We start from the raw sequence: 20,474 nt of genomic DNA on the forward strand, positions 1-20,474 counted from the left end.
ACTTTCCAAGTGAAATAAAGGCTTTATTTTAAAGTTGGCAGCGTGAAGATAAAATTTACACTTGTGTGTTGAGGGGGCCTGAGAATACCAAGCTAACACCTCCCTTTTGTGAATGGAGACCCAAGGAATGGCAGAAGGAGGCATCAGCACAGTACTTCTCTGTACCAGTATATTGAGAAGCTGCTAGCAGTTATAGTTGAAAGTGATGGCTGTGCAGGCACAATGCTGGAACACAGCTTTGTTGAACCCTGCAGGCTCTCTGAACCTCTCCATTTAGTCCTAACACACAAAGACTGTGCTCTGTTCACCTCTGCAATTCAGACTGGGCCCTTGGCATTACCAGTCTGACAAAGCCAAGAGGCTACCCCAGCCTAAGGGGCAGAGAGATTCTGTCTCAGCAGTATGCACAAGCAATCCTTGTTCCTTTCTGAACAAAAATTTTGGGAGACCTATTTGTGATCCCAAATTTAAATTCTACCCTCAGAACGTACAATGATGCCCGTCAGAATCGCTTGGCTGGTTCCATTCATGCTTATTCATTGAGGTGGCTGGGTGCCCATTCACATGGTACCAGACTATTTTCACTGTTGAACTGCCAAGAAGAACAGGTTTAGAAGAATAATCTGCACACTGTTCAAGCTCCTGCTCTTCTGGAGAAAGCTTTTTTCCAGCACTTTTAACACTACACATTTATTTAGTCTAAGAGCTTTTGACAAGTTACAATTCTCAAAAAACATTGCTAGAAGTAACAGACTGACCTAAGTCAGATAAATGCTGCATTCCCCAAACAGCACAAGTAATAACATCAGAGGCATTTCAAAGAGACAATGACAAGCCTATCCTTTTTGTGAGATCCCCACCTTTATTTCACAGGGCTTTTGTAAGCACCACAATCTGCTGAAAAAGTAACCTTCTACAATGCCTAAACAACAGGCTCCATCCCAAAAGGTGCTATGCAAACCCCCTTTCATATGGTAACAAAGAGCATGTCAAATACAGTTCTCAATAGAGTCTATGTCTACTCCAGAACTATGAACTCCATTGCAGATTCTAGGACTGTATCTGAATGGATTTGTGGGCACATTAGTTCCAAGTGTTTCACAGCTGCAGAAACAGCAATGCTGTCTGACTGCACTGGGGTAGTGACAAAAAAGATTTTCCCCCAATAATACATTACTGAGCTAGGAAAAGGGTAAATCATTTACATTGCAGTCAAGCTGCCACACAATTCTAAGCATAACCTGGCACGATTACTTTTTGCTTTTTTCCCCATACCCACTTTGTCTCACTACAAGGGGGAGAAGAGACTCCCTACACTAATTGCCAGATCATTACTTAAAAAGAAACCATGACCATTACAGCTACCACCCAGGGCTTTCTTGGGCCTCCTCAGAAACCACTATGGCTTTCCTAAACTTTAATGAGGTTGCATTCAGGAAGATGTGCAGTTACTTCTAAGCATACGTGCTGTCAGCCCACATACCAAAACTTTTGTTCAGAAAAATTTAAGCAGAACATTCCAAAAAGGTAGTTATAAGTGGAGGCACTGCAAATGTCTGTCTCGTTGTAGAAAAGAGACTATCTCCAGATCAAGTGGACTGTGTCCCCACTTCTCATGGAACACTAGAAAGAAAATCTACAAGATCGACTTTGTTATAGATGAATGTTTATTGACAGTTTTTACTGGTCTCACAGAAAGTGTAAGTGCATATGGACAGTTTCCATACTAACATACAATTTTCTACTTGCAAGGGACCTTGCTGAATTACAATGTGTTACTTTAGCCATAATCATTCCTATAGGCTTTTTCTTGGATGCGTAAAACCATTCTCCGAGCATAAAAATCCCTATATTCTTCAGGTAGTTCTTCAAGCGTTTTCAAGGCCCTGTCCAAGATCTGTATAGCTCTTGAGGCTGCCATGGGATCTTTATTTCCGTAAGTGTCAGTCTTATCATAGGACTCAGCAGGAAGGTGCTTCCAAAAAACATTCAGTGCCACTCCAAATTCCTCAGAAATTACATTATGGAACCACAAAGCTGTAAAAGGAAGAGTGTCTAAAATAAAAATTACTGTCCAAAACTTCCACGTGACTCAAAGCAAGTGTCAGAATCACCCAAACTAAATCTAGCTGAGGAGAAGTCTCAACTACTGTATTTTTGTTTATTTATATTCATATGAATATATTGCATTGTACCAAATTTAAGAAGTTTTTCAAGATGTTTATACTTATCCATAACTTTCCATGAAAGTAACAATTGCAGAAGTGTAGAGGTACTCAAATGTAAGCAAAGGATAAGCTTGTGTAGGATGAAAGTATGACTCCTTCCCTCGCTCACATCCCCTCTAAATGCAGATACCTATTTTCACTTAGTCCCTAACTTTGCACATACTGCCCAGGCATTAATGTCACCCACCAGCATCAGCCAGGTCACTCAGGCAAGTTGCTAATCTTCTCATAATAAGTCATAAGTCATGAAGCTTTTCAGCTGAATCATCATGACTGTGATAAGGAAGGCAAGACATCTTTGCCTCATTGAGTACTTTTGAAGGATTAGTTTAATATGGTATATTTAGGCTATCTGAATTTTAAGCTAAAAGGCTGAATGCTGTGTTTATTGCATCTTATTCACCTGTAGGTGCTGAAGACATAGAAAAGTTTATTCTGAGAAATCAACATGAAGTTTCTTTCAGGTTAGGAAGAGGGGCTGCTTCTACCTTCTTCATAATAACCACACACATTCCTCAAAAAACGGGGTTTTTTCAGTGATATGCATTGCAGAAATCCCTGTTCTCCACAGCCAGTCTTACGAGAGCTGAGTGTGTCTCAAGTTTGATTCTGCTCACCCACTGGCAAAGACAAACAAGTATCTGGACTTCATAACCAGAAAATAGGGATGCAGTGTGACATAGCACTATCTAACTGTAACCAAAAGTTTATTTAGGAAGAAACATAAATGGTAAATTCAAAATTAAATAGTAAGTCCAAGGCTAAGAAACTATTATAAAATAACTTCCTAAAAACCTATTACTTTTTTGTTTACTGACCTGTTTATATTGCCCAGATAATGTAAAAGTGACAGGATAAATCATATCTGCTGCAAGCTCATGATGAGTTAACATAAAATCAGTAACAAGTAGGAGTAGTTCAATAGGAAAAATTCAAATGCCTTTCCCTGACTACCAGAATTTGTCATGTCAGCCCAGGAAGCAGCTTTCTGCTTGTGCAGAAAAATGATTAGAAATTGTCTTTCCATTTCCCAAAGATGATTATAAATCTCTAGAAGGTCCAATAACTCTACCATCCATAATTCCCATCAGACCATGTGCCTCACAGTGCTCAAGTGCCAGAGCTACAGAAGAACAGAAATGGTATTTCACTCAAATTCTGTCACTAAAAAACTCAGGGCACTGAAGTAATTTCAGATTTCAGAAGGTAAGTTTACACTATTAATGTATTAAGACACAAATTCAGGAGCATACAGTATAAACTTGAGGGAAAGTAAGATTTGTCAGTAGATGTAATAAGACCGTTCTTCAGGTTAATCGTACAGTTGGAAGAAGTAAATGAGTTTTGCCAACGTCTTTCAAGGCTCCTACTTGTAACACAGAACGCCTTAGTAACCTCTTACCATCTCCAGAAATCACAAATTAGAAACAAGACTGTTTAATACCATGCTATTTATTTGGCACTATTTGGCACTGTTTATTACTTACCTGGAATAAATAACACATCTCCTGCTTCCAAAACACATTGATAGTGCTTGGCTTTCACAAAAAGGGGATATTTCTCCAAGTTTGGGTTATCCACATCCAGCACCTCTGATTTAGTACCTAGGAAAATTTCAGTGAATAAATATTCCCACTCTTCCAATAGTGACAAAGCATTATCATATTGCTGGAAACGGCAGTTCTTGAACCAAATTTAGTACTGGTTTATTTCTCATAACCAGGGAAACCTGATGGCAGGGAAAGCCCTCATTTACTGAGGAGATGTTCTCCTGTTGTCTGTTCTGTAACTGCAACCTTATTAACATTACAAACCACTTTTCCTGACATTTAGAATACCATTTTGAACCCACGCAGAACATTTTACTCCTTCACCTGAAGTTTTCAGGTGCTGAAAACAATCAGGCAAAGCTGCTGTTCTCCTTAGCTTTGACTAAAGCAAACAGGATCAGAGTTAAAGGAACAAATGACTTCTTTTATACCAAGTCACCTGTTAATGATTATTTTCTACAAGTGCAACACTTCTGAGCTGAAAGGCAGCTACGATCACCAAACTCTGAACTAGATATCTATGACATGCATACCTGATAAATATAAATATGGTGCATCTCGAGGACTGTACAAAACAACTCGTTTTTTCCCTGTTACTTGGATTAAGAAGTTGTCCATCACCTGGGATGAGCATAATAAAAGAGATGTCAGCCAAAAGTTAAGAGTGACTATATAGACTTCAACTAATCTGATTATTAGCTTTAAAAAGAGAATTATTAAAACTTTCATGTGTTAGGAATTATCTTCTAAATAAATTTATTCTGAATTCACTGCACAATGTTAGAAGACAATCTTATTTGAAATCTATTGCATTGCAGCTATAAACCACTACAATCATTGCATGGTTGGCAGGCTGTTATACAACTGGAATTTATTCTAATCTGACTATTAGCATAAAAAAAATAAAAGGAAAGTAATATTGAAGACAAAAATATTGAAAGTTACTGTGTTTCAGATTTTCAACTGAAACTCAAAACGGTTAAAAAAAAGGAAACAAAATAAAGCATCATTTAATCTTACGGAATTAGACATAAACCCAGTTAAGATATTATGCCCATGCAATGCATCATTTAAAATTCACCGTACCACTGACTGTGATTCATTTCACTATTTCAAAATATGTGAAGTTTGTCATTATTCTCTGATCTTTGACAGAGATTTTCACCTTATTATCTCAACTCTGTAACGCCATCTGCAACATTTTATGCTAAACCCAGGTATTACCTACATCATAATGTGTCCATAACTGTAATCCAGCTGAGCTGATGCGGAAGACACTAGAGAAAAACTGTTCCTTCTCAAAATACTCTGGAATATTAACATCTTCTGCTAAAATAGGAAACTGCTTCCTGATATCTGCAATATCCTGAAACAGAAAGGACATAACTCTTAGAGCACCATCTAAGCACATTTAAATGGGGGAGCACTTCACAGTGATTTCCCATCATATAAAACAGGGTTAGAATTCAGCATTGGCAAACACCTGACATCAGCAATGCTTTTCAGCACTGACTTGCTCAATGCCATTAATAAGAACAGCTAGAGAGCTGCTCCTAACCATGGCTGCCAGGAATCACACTGAAGAAGCAAGAGATCAGCAGAAATCCTTTTGTATTAGTTGACAACAAAAGCTAAAGAAAGGGAGTTTAGCAATGTACTCTTCAGTGATCAGCTAAGCTCCCATGCAACAGCAACTATTTTAGACACATTGAAGTACTCTGACCAAAATCCAGTCAGAGTCACAAACCATGTGACCCTAAGTTAAGTTGTATGATAACAGGCTTTAAAAAATAGTTCTAAACTGCAACTTTACAATATTAGAACTGAATCTCCAGTAACTCACCTTCCTAACATCTTCACCCACTGATCGCAAATAGTACTTTTCATCCTGAAGAGAACACAAAAATATAATTGTTTGGGGTTTTTTAATAAGAATTACCAAAACACTTAAACAAAGAGCTGGTATTTTCTCATTAATCTAATGCAGAGTTTCATTAAAATATGGTACAAATAAAGGGCATCTACAAATTCAGCTACTTTGTTATACTGCCCTTTACTGATCCCTGCTGCTCATCTTGAGAAATGGGAAAAATAAGTTAACTGAAAGGAGAAGAGTGAAGTGTAGGGAGACTGGTCAACTGCTTCAGCATTGCTGTTACTGAACAGACTCAAAGCAAATGCAGATTATAATTTAAGTACTAACTTAATTTTCTACATCAGTATACTGATGCAGAAAACTATTTTAATTGGCTTCAAAACTTACAGCATTCTATGTAGTATAAAAGGTAAAAAGCATGTCTACATCCAAAACTATCTGCTTCCCAATCACAGTTATCTGAAAACTCCCCAGCCTCAACACTGATATGTAGAGATAACCACACATTTGCTACTTACAAATTATGTTACAATATATCTGGATTTGTATTTTGATAATCATCCAGTGTCATTCTTCATGACATTTTCTCACAAAACACACAAATGATATGGTTGTTATTTTAAAGCAAGGTTTGATTTCTAAATTTTATACTGGAATTTTTACTCATGTAAGCAGTTTTGTTAACAGAAACAGGGTGACTGAAGTTAACCACATGTACCTATACAAAACAACTTCTGAGAAAAATTACTTCTCCTCGCGTTTTTTCCTTTGGCACCAAGCCACAAGAAAATTAAATTAAAGATTAAGTCTTTTACTGAAGTAAGACTTTAAATTACAATTCATCACTTTCCTCTCCATATACCAGCAAAATAACCAACAGAAGAAACTGTGACACTAAGGAAATTACCTCAGTAAGAAAGTACTCCTTGTGCTTGACTTCAGCTGCTCTTCGTACAAATACATCAAAAGGCAGAGTTCTGAAATATAAATATTTATTTATATATAACTTATACCATGAATCAATGCAACCACACATGGCCTAAACTCTAGATTTATAATAAGCTCCCTTACCAAATCAAGTATAATGGAAGATGCAATAGTCTGCTCTCTTACTTTTTTAACTTAACATGGTAACTAATCAGTGTTTGCAGCAGATGTTTGAAGAGTTCTCCCAAGACAGAAATCCTACATTTAAAAACTTCTCTGCTTTAGTAAATTGTTCCCATATATATCCAAACAGCATCCCGTAATTGCTGAGGCCAGAAGCACCTCTGGAGATCCTCCAGTCTAAGCCCCTTGCCAAGAGCAGGTTCACCTACAGCAGCTTGCACAGGACAGCATCCAGTTCAGTTTTGCGTATCTCCAAGGATGGAGACTCTAGGCATAATCTCTCTAGGCAACCTGTTCCATTTGTTCCATTGTTTGACCATCCTCACTATAAAAGAGGGTGTGTCTGTGTGTGTTAAATAGATTAATAGAATTTCCTGTATTCCAGCTTGTGCCCATTGCCTCTTGTCTTGTCACCATGAACCACTGAGGATCCAGGTTCATCAACTGTTTATACACTTTGGTAAGATCCCCTCTTCAGCTTAGGAGTTCTGAATGGTCTGAGTCACAGAACAAAAAATTTTTCACAGTCAAATTAACACTCAAACTGTGGCAATAATTGCTTGAACTGTTTCTTTAAGTGTGTCATTTTTAGGCTTGTTTACTGTACATTTTTTATAAATTTGCAGAAAAGCTCAGTGTCAAGAAAACTACATCAGGGAAGATACACACATTTATGCATTTTCTGCTATGAATTCGTGCAGGAACACAAATAACTACTTTCATTTGTAGATCCATAAAATTTATTTCAGTTATATGAACTTAAAAAAAATATATATATGCTTCCTCAGCTGCTCAAAACACAGGTATCTTCAAAGATATTTTCAAATGTTTCTTTACAGTTTTCCTTAAATTTACTAAACACAACTCCAGAAGATTCAAGAAGAGTCACTGGGCATTAGAGCTGGTCCCTCTGAAGTCAGTAAGAGTGTTACACAATTATCTAAATAATTTTCATATAGATTACAGATTTTGGTATCAGTTGATAGCTGAATGGCAAACCAAGCACAAGCAGCAACAGGACACGTATTCATTATTATGAATTAAATGCTGTATTCACTCAGCTCACCATCTCACACTTAAGTATCACTGGATAATGAATTATTGCATGTAAACATCCCATTTCAGAGCAACCACCAAGTACCCAGGGTTAAGAAGAAACCATTCTCAAAAATTTTCTTGATCCTGTCATCTCTTCTACCAGAATGTGAACCTGCATCTGACAGTACTTAGACCAATTGTCTAAACATTTTAGGCTTGTTTGCAATAGGCAAATACAAAACCCACTGAAGTCAATAGAAAACCAAACAAAATCCAATGCTGTGACTTCAGCCAAACTGTTCTATTATGTCCACTTACATTTGCTGCTGAAGAAAGTGAGAGCACAGCTCTACTACAGCTTAAACTGATGCATTCTGGTGCTACCACAGCTCCGCCCTTGTCTGCCCTAATCACCCCATCTCCCCCCTTACGGTAGCACTGGCACTCATCTGACCTCTCCGTGAACCTGCTTACAAAGCTAAAACAGCAGAAAAACATTCAGATTTCTGCAGCATGTCACAACCTGGCTGAATGAGTTCCAGAACCAACACAAAAACGGGTAGGAGCATGCAACTTAACAACAGAACTGCAGTACTACTAATGTTCTTCTGTAGTTTAAACTAATGGAACTGCATGTAAGTCCTCAGAGTTTCTATTATTTTGTTTCTACTTATTCTCCCTTCAGATTAGAATGAGGGACTTGCTGTGGAAAAGGTCAAAGCTTCCTGAATTTCAAGTGAAGTACATGAAAGTCCTGACACCTGGTATAATGAAACACCATCAGAGCATCAGAGAGTCCATATGGCTGTCTACAAACCTGCCAAAACTAGGACTCCAGAACAACTGTATGTGAACTCACAACAAGAGACACTAAAAAAACCCCCAAAATAGAGTGGGTAAAATAAAGTATGGAGATAAGGCAAAGTTATTCAAGTACAACCTAATTTCAAAGATTCAAAAGTTCATTACGCAGCGAGAATGCATCGTGATTGTCAAGTGTATTTTTATCCCGTGAACAACAGGCCCCACTCAGAGACTCATAGCTTGTCTATACCTACAGCATACATTCCCACCTGCTTAGAAGTTTAACAGACTGAACACATCCTGTTCCCACTTGGGGAAAACAAAGGACTGCTAAAATAAAGGCATTTACCCTTGAAGAGCAACACAATGACTGAGATTAGATGAACTCTGAAGAAATGTTCTGGCAGTTACATAAGAGGAGCTCCAGAGGAGATCAGTTTTTTTGATCAAGATTAAAGAGCTGGTGAAATGTGTGCTACCCAGTAGTTTGAACATTCTGAAAGTTGCACATGCTAACTTTGAAAGGAGCTTGGTTTTAATTAGTTACACCATTTCTGAAGTGGAATACCATGCCTGCCACACACCAGCAGACCCATGGTGAGTCAGAAACTATCACTATTCAGTAACATTGGGAATGCACCATATAACTAGAACAAAATACCATGTCATCTACTGTAGACATCAAGGGTGTTCTGGTTTGTTTTTAATTAACAGCTGCAAGTGCCAGGCTCAAATTTCCTACGGGAGTGCTCTGACAAAATACCTTTACAACACTTCTTCATGACATCACTTTCAAGGTGCTGTTTGGCCCCCCATTTCACCCTCATTGTATTTATTCAGGATGTAGAATTAATAGAAGACAACCCTTTGATACCTAATGTAATGTTTTCACAAACTATCTTCCTGTTCTCACCCTCAGCTTCAAACAGATGCAAGTTACAAGCACATGCCTTTAAAATACAAGAGACCTTGGAGTGAAGTACCTATACACAAAGTTCTTACTGAGGAAATCCATCTGTGGCACTGCAGAAACATGAATCTTTACTTCTTTAGATCCTTCAGCTTGGCTCAAGTAATCTATTGTCCATTTGGTGGTGCAAGTGCCCAGTTCCAGTCCTGTCAGCACTACCGGCTTTCTCTAAGGAACAACAACAACAAAAATTCAATGGTGAAATGACCATAGCATTCAGTGGGAAAAAAGCCAAAATGAATTTTTCAAATTACATTCATGCAAACAAGTCAGTTGAATGCCAGGACCCACTACACAAAGTCTCGACTAATCTGTTCACAAGCACTGTGAATCAAATCCTAAATGTTGAAACAAAATGCAGTAAATTATGGAACTGTTTCTCTATTAAATATGGCTTCTTTCCTAGTTGGGTAAGGAAGGATATGGAGAGGCAAAGACAATTGTAGCCCACACTTTGTGCTGGGGCCATTGAGGTATCCAACCAGATGAAGGAATAGATTTAATCTTTTTAGCCAAGGCTTAGCACGAAACATGCAAAAGCCCACATAATTAAGGTGTATCTTGTGAGCTGTGGTGATGCTGTTATGTTCTCATGAGAGAAGCTCTTTCCACCTGTATCAAGGTTCCTCGCTGCTCACAACCACGAACAGGTTTGATCCAGCCCGCACACAAAGAAAGAAACTTTTGCTTTTAATTGGACATCGGGGAGGGATGTCCAGTTTATGTATATCCTCCTTTATTTATTGAGAAAAAAGCAAGAGATGACAAAGCAACAAAACTAACGCTCACACTTTTTAACCACTGCCAAAGGAAATGGACTCTCACAGAGATCAGCTGTCGGAGGTTGCCAGCAGCTCAGAGAGGATCTGCCTGTAGAAGCTTCTTGCTTCTGAACTCCCATTCCCCTCAACTGATTAGGGCACCTCTCCAGGAACACAAAAACCCAAACCCTGAGGTTTGCCTGCACCAGCTGTGCCCGCCGAGGAGGGGTCCCCGGACACCTCCTGCCTTGCCCTGTGTCCCCGTGGACTGCCACCTGCTCCAGCGGGTCCCTCTCACAACGCCCCGTACCCGCGGGTAGATGTCCCGCAGGAAGCGCTCCCGCGTCACCCCGCCCAGCCGCTCCACGGCCACCGCCCGCTGCTCCCGCCGCTCCACGGCCACCGCCGGCTGCTCCCGCCGCTCCACGGCCACCGCCCGCTGCTCCCGCCGCTCCACGGCCACCGCCGGCTGCTCCCGCCGCTCCACGGCCACCGCCCGCTGCTCCCGCCGCTCCATGGCCACGGGCACCGCGTCCGCCCCGCCGATTCCCCCGGAACGAGGAGCCAGCGCAGAAGCGTTCCTGCCTCTCCCTCTGGGCAAGGGTCGGGAGCCCGCGGATCACTGAATTGTTATGGTCGGAAGGGACCTCTGGAGACCATGGAGGCCAACCCCCTGCCACAGCAGGGTCACCTGGAGCAGGTGACACAGGAATGCGTCCAGGCGGGGTTTGAATGTCTCTGGAGAGGGAGACTCCATGACCCCCTGGGCAGCCTGTTCCAGTGCTCTGCCACCCTCAACGTAAAGCAGTTCTTAATCATGCTGAGGTGGAACTTATTGTGTTGTAGTTTGTGGCCATTACTCTTCATCCTGTCACTGAGCACCACTGAGAAATGTCTGGCACCATCCTCTTGGCAGCCGCCTGAGATATTTATATGCATTGCTGAGATCCCCTCTCAGTCTTCTCCAGACTGAACAGGCCCAGCTCCCGCAGTCTCTCCTCATTAAGAGAGATGCTCCGGACCCCTCATTATCTTTGTGACCTCCGCTGCACCCTCTCCAGCAGCCCCTTGTCTCTCTTGTACTGAGAAGCCCAGAAGTGGACACCGTACTCCAGACGCGGCCTCACCAGGGCCAGCAGAGGGGACGCCTCCCTTCTCCGGAGGTGACCGGGGGTCGAATCCCCTGAACCGGCGCGGTTGGAGCCGCCGGCCGCCCGGACCGCTTGCGCCGCGCCGGAACCAGCGACGGCCGCAGCCGTGTTTCCGGGGAGCGGGAGTTGCGAGCGGACAGGGCGGGGCAGGGCCCATCATGGCGCTGCGCTGCGCGGCTCCGGGCCGTGTCCGCTGGCTGGCGCGGGCGCTGGCGGGCCCCGCTCGGCTCCTGCCGCCGGCCGCAGCCGCGCCGGGCCCCGCCCGAGCCCGTCTGCCCCAGCCCAGTGTTCGGTTCGCCAGCACCGCCGGGCCTGGGACCGAGGGCCCTCAGCGGCGCGTAGTGGTAGTGAGGATCACCAGCCCCTTCGCCTGGCTCCGCACCCGCTTCTACTACCTGCTCATCCGCCTCTACTTCGACCAGGAATTCAGCATCGAGGAGTTCACGCGAGGGGCCAAGCAGGTGAGTGGGCCTGGGGCCTCGGGGCGAGGAGAGCGGTCGGCCTGAGGAGAGAGATCCTGGTGAGCCTCCCCAGGGGCTGCCGATGCCCGCGGTTATTTCAATGGAATTATAGAATCAGTAGACTGGAAAAGACTTCGGAGATAGTTATAGATTCACAGAATAAGTGAGGTAGGAAGGGACCACAGTGAGTCATCTGCTCCAAAGCTCCCTGCTCAAGCAAGGTCATTGTGGAGCACGTTGCACCGGATTGTGTCCAGGCAGGTGTGGAATATCTGCAGCGAGGGAGACTCCACAATCTCTGGGCAGTCTGGTCCAGTGCTCGGTCACGCTCACAGTAAAAAGTCTTTCTTTATACTCAGGTGGAGCTTCCTGTGCATCAGTTTCTGCCCATTGCCTCCTGTGCTATTGCTTGGCACCACCGAGCAGAACCTAGTCCATCCTCTTGGCTCTCCCCCCCTTTAGGTATTTATACACATTGATGAGATCTCTCTGAGTCATCTCTTCTCGAGACTGCACAAGTCCAGTTCCATAAGCTTTTCCTGTAAGAGAGATGCTCCAGTCCCCCAGTCCTTGCTGCTGGATCCTCTCCAGGAGATCTGTGTTTGTGTTGTATGTTGAGTCCAACCTATGACCAAACACCACTTTGTCTGATGCCATGTCCAGTCTTTCCTTAAACACTTCCAGGGATAATGACTCCACCACTTCCCTGGGCAGCTCATTTCAATGTTTAACAGCCCTTTCCATGAATAAATCGTTCCTGATGTTCAGCCTGATTTATTACCTGGGGACGTCGTAGCGCTAATGTGCTCCTCTGTGTAAAATACATGGAGTTCCCCGCTGCTGGCTCCAAGCACCACACTTTGCAGGGAGTGAAACAAGCAGGAGGGTGCTTTTCTTCAGGAATTCCTTGTCATCCTAGATTCCACAATTAAAATGAACTGGTTAAGCCATCCCCAAAAGCAGGGCAAAGGAAGGTCCTTCCAAACGTTACAGAGACTTTAAGGAGAAGTGTGTCTCCTCTTAGCGGGTTTTCCTGAAATTGTAAAGCTTAGGCATGCATAGAGCTGGTGTATATATTTATTTCTCTAAATTTATGAGCCCAGTAAGCTTTGTCAACAGAATGTGTCAAAGAGGTAATTATCTATAAGCTGGTCATGTAAAAATTACTGAGTTACCCGTTGGGAAACTTTTTATTATTATATTTACTTTTAACAAAAAAACCAGCTGAAAACAACACATCGGGGGAAGAATGTTAAAATGATTAAGATCAGCTCAAGAGAGGAAAAAACCCACAACCTACAACAATAATTTGACATGTGCAGAACCGCCTGTTTTACCTTGGCCTGGTTTTTGGGGATTTCGTTTTAGTTTTTGTTTGTTTGTTTGTTTTTACTTGGTGTAGAGTCCTAAATACATTGTCCTTCACAAGTGCACTACTTGAATACTTAGAGGCATAATTGGATGTAAATATACTTTCAAAATTGAGGGGGGAAAGGGGAGTTGAGCTTCCTGATGTCTAGAGATGAAACCAGATTTCTAAAGAAAATTTTTAAATTGCCACATCAGTTTTGACTGAAACCAGAAGATGAGTTGGAAAAGAGAGCAAGGGAACAAAATATTTACAGGGAAAGACATAGACTGTTGGAATTACCAAAAAGAGTAAAGACAACATAGAAAGTACTGCAAAGCTTTTTTTTTTTTTTTTTTTTTTTTTTTTTTTTTGTAAGTAAACTATGAATTCACTTACCTATTGAAAGCTTTGATGTTTTAAATGACAGATTGAAAAGTAATTGTATGTTTTTATCAGTTCACGAAATCACTCTTTTAATGCTGGAGGGCTTACATTTCAATGGTGATACCCTCTGCAAATATTGAAATCTTAAATCATGGAATATTTGGGTAGCTTGTCATAGACTTATGGATTTGTCTGAAAAAATATGCCTACTTAGAGTTTCTTGTTCATGTTTGGTTTTTGTTTTATTTTGGTAGGCCTTTTCTGTTGTTTCAAAGCTGCTGTCTCAGCGTAAACTTGACCTGCTGGAAGAACTTGTATCAGCAGAGGTAAATGCTATCCATCTCCTATTCTAGCAGTTGATTGTTTGTTATAAAGTAACATGGATGCATTCAGCCTGTCGTTATCTACAAGTTGGCAGCTTGGTTTAATTTGGGAAAAACAGCATAATGCAGAACAGGGCAATTGTTTGTCCTGCATCTCTTAATTTCAAGGCATGAAACTTAGTTTGAGGTTACTGTATTTAAAACAAAATAAAATATATCTTAGCTGTTGAGTATAAAGACCAAATGCCAGAAAGATTGCTGGTGTACCAGGAAGGATGGAAAGGCAGCAGGCTCTGGATGGCAGGTAGAATTGTGCGTCTCTAGGGGTAGGCAGGTGGCTGAAGCTGACTCAGTCTGTGCACCAGAATTCAGGTGAAGAAAGAAACTGGTTTGTGCTCATCCCTGCTGCACTGATACATTCCCACACCCATCAGATCATACAGCTGATGACTGGGTTTGGCTGGAAGGCTTAGTCTTGTGTCATAGTCTCAGGGATATGACTGACCTGGTTAAACATCAGTGCTGTGTTTTCTGTGTTTTTATGAATTTTTAATTGCTGAAGCTGTCTTGGCCTTCCCAGGGCATGGAGGTAGCAGATCCATCAGAGTCAAGTGGAGGAGACACTCCAGGTCTATGTCTGCCTTGTTACAGGATGTCAGCGTGGCCTGTCCTATTGCCACCCATGCCTTTGCAGCAAAAACTCGGGTGCTGTTCTAGTGCATCCCCTCTGAACAGTCTTGCCTCCTCTCTCTGAACAGAGATAGCAATAAAACGTGAGTTTGTTTCTTGCAGTTGTTTTGAAAGGGCACCTCCTCTGCTTCCTCTTGAAAGAACTTCCTCTGGTCATTGTAAATTTTTCAGGTTTACATTGATGCAGAGACTTCATGCTAGCCAGGCATGTAGCAAATGAGTGATCCCACACTGCTTTGTCATTTCTTTGGCCAGTGAATTTTGTGCCTGCAAAATGTACTAGAAACCAATGTCTCCTTGTGAAGATTGCCTCTTGCTTCCATGTAACCCCTGAATTTGTTTGTTATTCAAAAATGGTAAATCAAGTTAGGGTAAAAAATGAGTATTAGTTAAAAATAACTTCTGCAGTTTCATCCTTCCTTGTGACTTTCTCATGTGGTGTTTGAGGTGCTACCTCAGTGCAGTTTGTGCACCCCACCATTTTCTACTTAACACAGCTGTGTTGATCATAGGACACTTAGATAGCATGGATGTGAGTGTCATACAGAAATTAATTACCAGGGGAGTGATTTTGCATTATTTTCTGATTTGCAAGTGTTTAAACTTTTTCTAAATGGAGTGTGGATCACAAAATGGCAAAGATAAACTCATTGGTAATGAAACTGATTTTCAAAGAAATTTGTGCAAGATAACTAAGAAGATACTGAATTAAAAGCTTGGGAGCCTGCACATAGCAAGAAATCAGCAGTGAGAAGGCAGAGTGTGTGATTGTGGGAGCAGGCTCCACTGGGGTGTTCTGGGCTGGCAGGGCTTGCGTTGTAGCTGCTGTTTTGACAGTACCTTTTCTAAACATTTTTTAAGATGCTTGGTTTTCATTTGTTTTGAGCAGAAAATGGACCTTCTTCAATCCTGCTGAATTAGGGTTTAGGAATGCCCAAACTTCCCAGTGCTTTTTCATTTTACCTGTTACATATGTTAGACAAATGTTTTAGCAATACAGCTCATTTTATTAACTGCAGTAGAAATAGATTGTAACTTAAATTTCCTAATGAAAAACTAAGTGACAGTTTTTCTGAATTTAGGTACTTCAGGTGCTGAAGGAAAAGATTTCTTTGCTCCCTGACAGCCACAGGGATGCTTTAGCAGCTGACATTGATGCAATCATGTACACAACAGAAGGAGATGTTCGCATTTACTATGATGATGATGGTATGTTTAGAATCCTAAAACATTTCAGCAACGAGCAGTCTTATTTCCTGGTTTTGCTGCTAAACAGACATTTTCCTTACAGATGTGGTTTTGAGTACTGTTTCTCATTCCTTGTTTCTCTCTTTGTAATTCATCCATATAAAATTTCTTGATTTCCTTCTAAACCAGAGACAGAGGTTATTGTTAATACATCATGGTACTATTTTGACTTCTGTTTGGGTTTTGCTTATTCCACTTCTTGTGTACAGAATTTCCTATTATTAGTCCTCAGCAGTCTGGAACCACTCAAAAACTGATTCTAATGTATGCTGAAAGCTGTTCACTTCAACAATGAAAATGCATCCCCGAAGAAGAATAGTGAAGGCTGGATAATGAAATTAATTTTGCTGTTTTAGTATTTGTCATGAAATATACTTTTTTGTAGGACTCATTGATTGTTTGAGGTTTTTTTAAGCTAGTGATGAGGTCAAACAAGTTTTTCTTTTGGTTGCATACCAGCATTGTTTGCTCTGTTCACTCTCAGACACAGTGGAGATGGTTTATGGGTCTAACCCTGGGTCTTCAGTTGAGCATTTCAAGTTGTCAGACCCAGTTAGCTTTTTTCCTGGTTTGGGAAATAGGAGGGGGTTTTTTCCCTCTTAAATTGCTCCCACGTTTGAACTACTCTATGTACATTTGTTGTATCAGTAGTTAGCTTTGGACTTTGTTGGAACCAACTTTTTTCATTCAGTTTCCTTATATACACTGTCACACCACACTCATGATAAAATACATATTTTTTTACAGAGTGTATTTGTATTGTTGCTAAACAGCATGAGTATGGCTTGAAATAGCTTTATCACTCATTATTCTATCCTGTATTCTTTATGGCTGAAGTCAGCTGTCCTTCCAGGGACTCACTAGAATATATGCTAGGAAGCAAACAGTAGTATTTGACCAGTGAGAAACATGAGATCTAACTTAAGTTTTGATTTATTTCCAACAGGGAGAAAGTTTGTTAGCATCCTGATGTGCTTCTGGTATCTGAATGGTGCTAATCTACCTGATGAAGTACCAGGTGAAGCCAAAGTCTTCCAGATTGTGTTTGGAGATGAAAACACAAAAGAAAAGAAACATCTTTTAACAGCAAACTATGAGTAAGTTTACTTGTTCCTTTCTATTCCCACGTCCATGAGGTACCTGTGTCATAAGCAGCTCTGCAAGCACTCCCACTGTGCCACTGCAGAGCCCAGTGTTTTTAATTTACCTTGATTCTAATCTAAGTTAGAATCTCATCCAGCTTTCCAGTTTTGATTTTAGGGCCAAACTTTTTAAATACCCCTAAAGTCATTATGTTACTTCCTTGCGTCTGAGTTGGTATTTATGGGAACTCTATCAGGAAGAGCAGTATTTGGAGCACTGAATGAGGTTTCTGATCCTCAAAGCACACATTAGGAAGATGGATTTTCATAGGAATGCTTATAAATAATGTCTGTGTTGGTGTACTGATGTCAGAGCAGTGCAGAAAATATCTACACAGTTGGCAAAATATACTGAAAATAAGATTCTCAGAAGCTGGGAGAAGTGAGGATTTTTGTGTGATAAATGCAGTATGATCAAGGATTTCTACACCCACATTTGAAATTGAAAATATGGAGTCTAGGTGATGAGGAACTCTGAAACAAAGGTAACACTCATGAGGAGACCAGTACTTTTTGCCTGGATGGATTGTTGTGGATCCATCCCTTAGCTGAATTCAGCATCTGCCTTAGAGTTGGAGGCTTCTGCAGTTACATTAACTTTGAGAGCCTTCCCTTAAAGCCTAAATATCTTCCAAATCCCACTTTGTAGGAGTGGATTTGCACATGATTGCAAAGCAATGATATTATACTGCTCTTTCCATGACGTGCAGGTTATTTGAGAACATGAGTATTCAGCTTGAAGCTCAGACTTACCTTTGGATAAGGGAGACTCAGTACTACTGTTAACTTGATCCTTGATGTACTTCTGAAAATACATTATACTTAAGTAAAAATGAAAATTTTCAAGTAAAATATGGAGCACAATTGCCCTTTGCTTACTGCCTCATTAAACGAAACCCTTTATTTACAGATCAAGATCTTCCATCAAGCTTTATTCATATTCCTGCTGTGAAAACTGAGTGCTGTCTTGATATCGGGGTCTTTACTGTTGATGCTTGATCCTGTCTGTGGGATCTGAACCAAAACACTCTGAAATCAGTGTATTTTATTGCTTACTATAGAAATAATTTTCATGTTCCATTTTGGGGCATAAGCATTAAAGTTTCAGTAGCTTTTACAGCAATCTGTTGGAAGTAAAATATTTCTTTATGATTCCTTGTTGTATTAGTAGCTCCTTAAGGTCAAGTAAATTTTAACAACTCTTCACTTATTCTCTTTTCTTTTTCAGGTTCCAAAGGGAGTTTACAGAAGGAGCAAAACCAGACTGGACTATTACACGGATTGAACATCCAAGGCTGTTAGAATAAATGCCTTCTACAGCCTTTTTATGCACCATTGTAATTGTTCCAATGTAACAAATACCAGGCTTTTTTAGGTCTTTTTTTCCCTTCTTGCCCTTTCCTCCAAAAGAGGGATGAATTTTCTATGTATGATTTCCAAAAATTGTTTCTGCAGCTGGCACTGTGCTGCAGCATTACAACAAAGCCTTTTCCCTGGAATAGGCTGGTAGAAATTTAATTGGTTCCAGTGCTCATCCAAGGCATTTAGACAGCACAATTTCATTCAGGCAGGTGTTACAGATATGTCGATTTCTTACATTCTGAGAAGAAATGGTACTATTTGAAAATAAACACTTAAATGACTGATGGCCCTTCTGAGTTACTTTCCTGTGTTTCTTTTTTCCCTAGGGACTATACAATATATAACTGAATAATATGCAAGATGAAATAGAGGTAGATGGACTTCTTAGCTTGTCTAGCCTCAGCAGTTCATTTTGAGGTAATCTTGCTTTTGAATATATTTGAGATCAAGAAAGTTAGAGCTGCTATTAGTTTTTGCTACAGGATTGGAGTAAGAAAAAGTTTTAGCATTGCACTGGGAAAATGGATCAAAGAGGTAGATATGTTTTGGAAATTAGAAAAACCTATTCCTTTCAATTAAGTAATATATAGGCAATTCCAAGTTTAGAGAATTATAGAAGAAAAAACAGTTGAAAATTTAAAAATCTTCACAAATTTAAAGAGGACCTGACAGTGAAGTTAAATGAAGTCCTCTGTTTGAAATGTGTGTTAAAGAATGACCAAATCCTTAAAATTAGATGTTGCAACCAAACAATTTCCTAGTTCTCACTTATCTCTGATTTCTGGAGCATGAGAATTCTGGTCTAAGTTACTTGAGGCTTTTATATGCAAATCAACAGGAGATCATAACAGGTTTCTTCATCCCACATATCGACTTCAAATATAAAGCCAACTTTCTACCAAGGCATGTTGTAGACATTAGTGCAGTGCTTTGAAAGTGTAATTACTGTGATTCACAGTAATTGTCATTGAAGGTATAAATTAAATTTTCCATAGTTCAGCTCTTTTGATCCAATGACTTAATGAGAGGAACATCTAAAGCTTATCAACTAGCTGATAACACACTTTTGCTGCAAAAGATGTGATTGGGAATTTACATGCACTGTTTTATTCTTTTGAAGTTGGTTATGTCTTGTGGGCTGGAGCCAAAGGGGTCAGCAGTTCAATATTTGGGGTTTTTTTCCCCGCCTCTAATCTTCAATTAAAAAATTATCCTGGAGACTGCATATCTCCAACAGACACAGAACTACCCATGGACTTACTGCACCATAAGTAAATCAGAAAGGCATATAAATTACTAAGCTTGCTGTATTGGAAAATGGCATTCTCCTACACTGAATAAAACTGGTGTAATTGAACTGGATTTGTAGTCTAATACTGGCTTCCGAAAAAAACCACCGCCCCACCCCAGAAAAACCCTCACAAACCAGCCCCAAACCCAACTTGTAATAGACAAATGTGGAAGGTTTGACTCCTTTTTACCTGCCATACATAAATTCTCAGTCATAAATCTGATCATCATAGCAATTAATCAGACTGAAGTGATGCTCACTGAAGGGCATTTGTCATTTTATGGCATCCACATTTTCTCTTGTGGAAATACTTTGCTTGTGTGCCATTTGTTCAGGCAAAACAAGAACTTCTGCTTTCTACGTTGCCATCCAAAAGTAGCAATAAGAAATTATTTTAGTTTCTTCCAGCTGGTTCCCAGTGAATATATTTCTCTATGCTACCAAGGTTGTCCCAAATTATTATGGCAAAAAGGATGACCAGAGGGTTAACTTTTCTTCATCTCAAAGATGGAGAGAATATTGTCTTGTAATTTGGGGATTTTCAGTGCTGCCATTCAAATACCTTACTCTAAAAGTCATAATCCTAACTTAAGAGTTACAGAATTTGAAAAAAAGAGCTAAAGGGAGTGTTTTATTGAACACTTCTTCATGATTTGGGAATAATGATGTTCAGCACGTAACAGTAGGACAGTGTGGGGATCTCTGTGTCATAGCATGCTATTCTCCCAGTTTCC

The 20,474-nt window shown here is 40.5% G+C and overlaps 2 protein-coding genes across 2 annotated transcripts; one reads left to right on the top strand and one right to left on the bottom strand.

Annotated features, from left to right (window-relative positions):
- Positions 1-1,646: 1,646 nt before the first annotated feature.
- TYW5 (tRNA-yW synthesizing protein 5) lies at positions 1,647-10,854 on the bottom strand. The gene is made up of 8 exons (XM_048309486.1): positions 10,648-10,854; positions 9,590-9,744; positions 6,562-6,631; positions 5,622-5,666; positions 5,007-5,144; positions 4,312-4,399; positions 3,716-3,832; positions 1,647-2,037 (listed from the first exon to the last, which is right to left on the bottom strand). Exons 1-8 carry the CDS (start codon positions 10,852-10,854, stop codon positions 1,781-1,783), a joined length of 1,077 nt encoding a protein of 358 aa, XP_048165443.1. The 3' UTR covers positions 1,647-1,780.
- Positions 10,855-11,631: 777 nt separating this feature from the next.
- On the top strand, positions 11,632-18,738 carry MAIP1 (matrix AAA peptidase interacting protein 1). The gene is made up of 5 exons (XM_048309007.1): positions 11,632-11,949; positions 13,939-14,010; positions 15,780-15,906; positions 16,892-17,042; positions 18,316-18,738. Exons 1-5 carry the CDS (start codon positions 11,647-11,649, stop codon positions 18,392-18,394), a joined length of 732 nt encoding a protein of 243 aa, XP_048164964.1. The 5' UTR covers positions 11,632-11,646; the 3' UTR covers positions 18,395-18,738.
- Positions 18,739-20,474: the final 1,736 nt, after the last annotated feature.

Source organism: Corvus hawaiiensis, chromosome 7 (genome assembly GCF_020740725.1).
Source record: "Corvus hawaiiensis isolate bCorHaw1 chromosome 7, bCorHaw1.pri.cur, whole genome shotgun sequence".
NCBI lineage: Eukaryota > Metazoa > Chordata > Aves > Passeriformes > Corvidae > Corvus > Corvus hawaiiensis.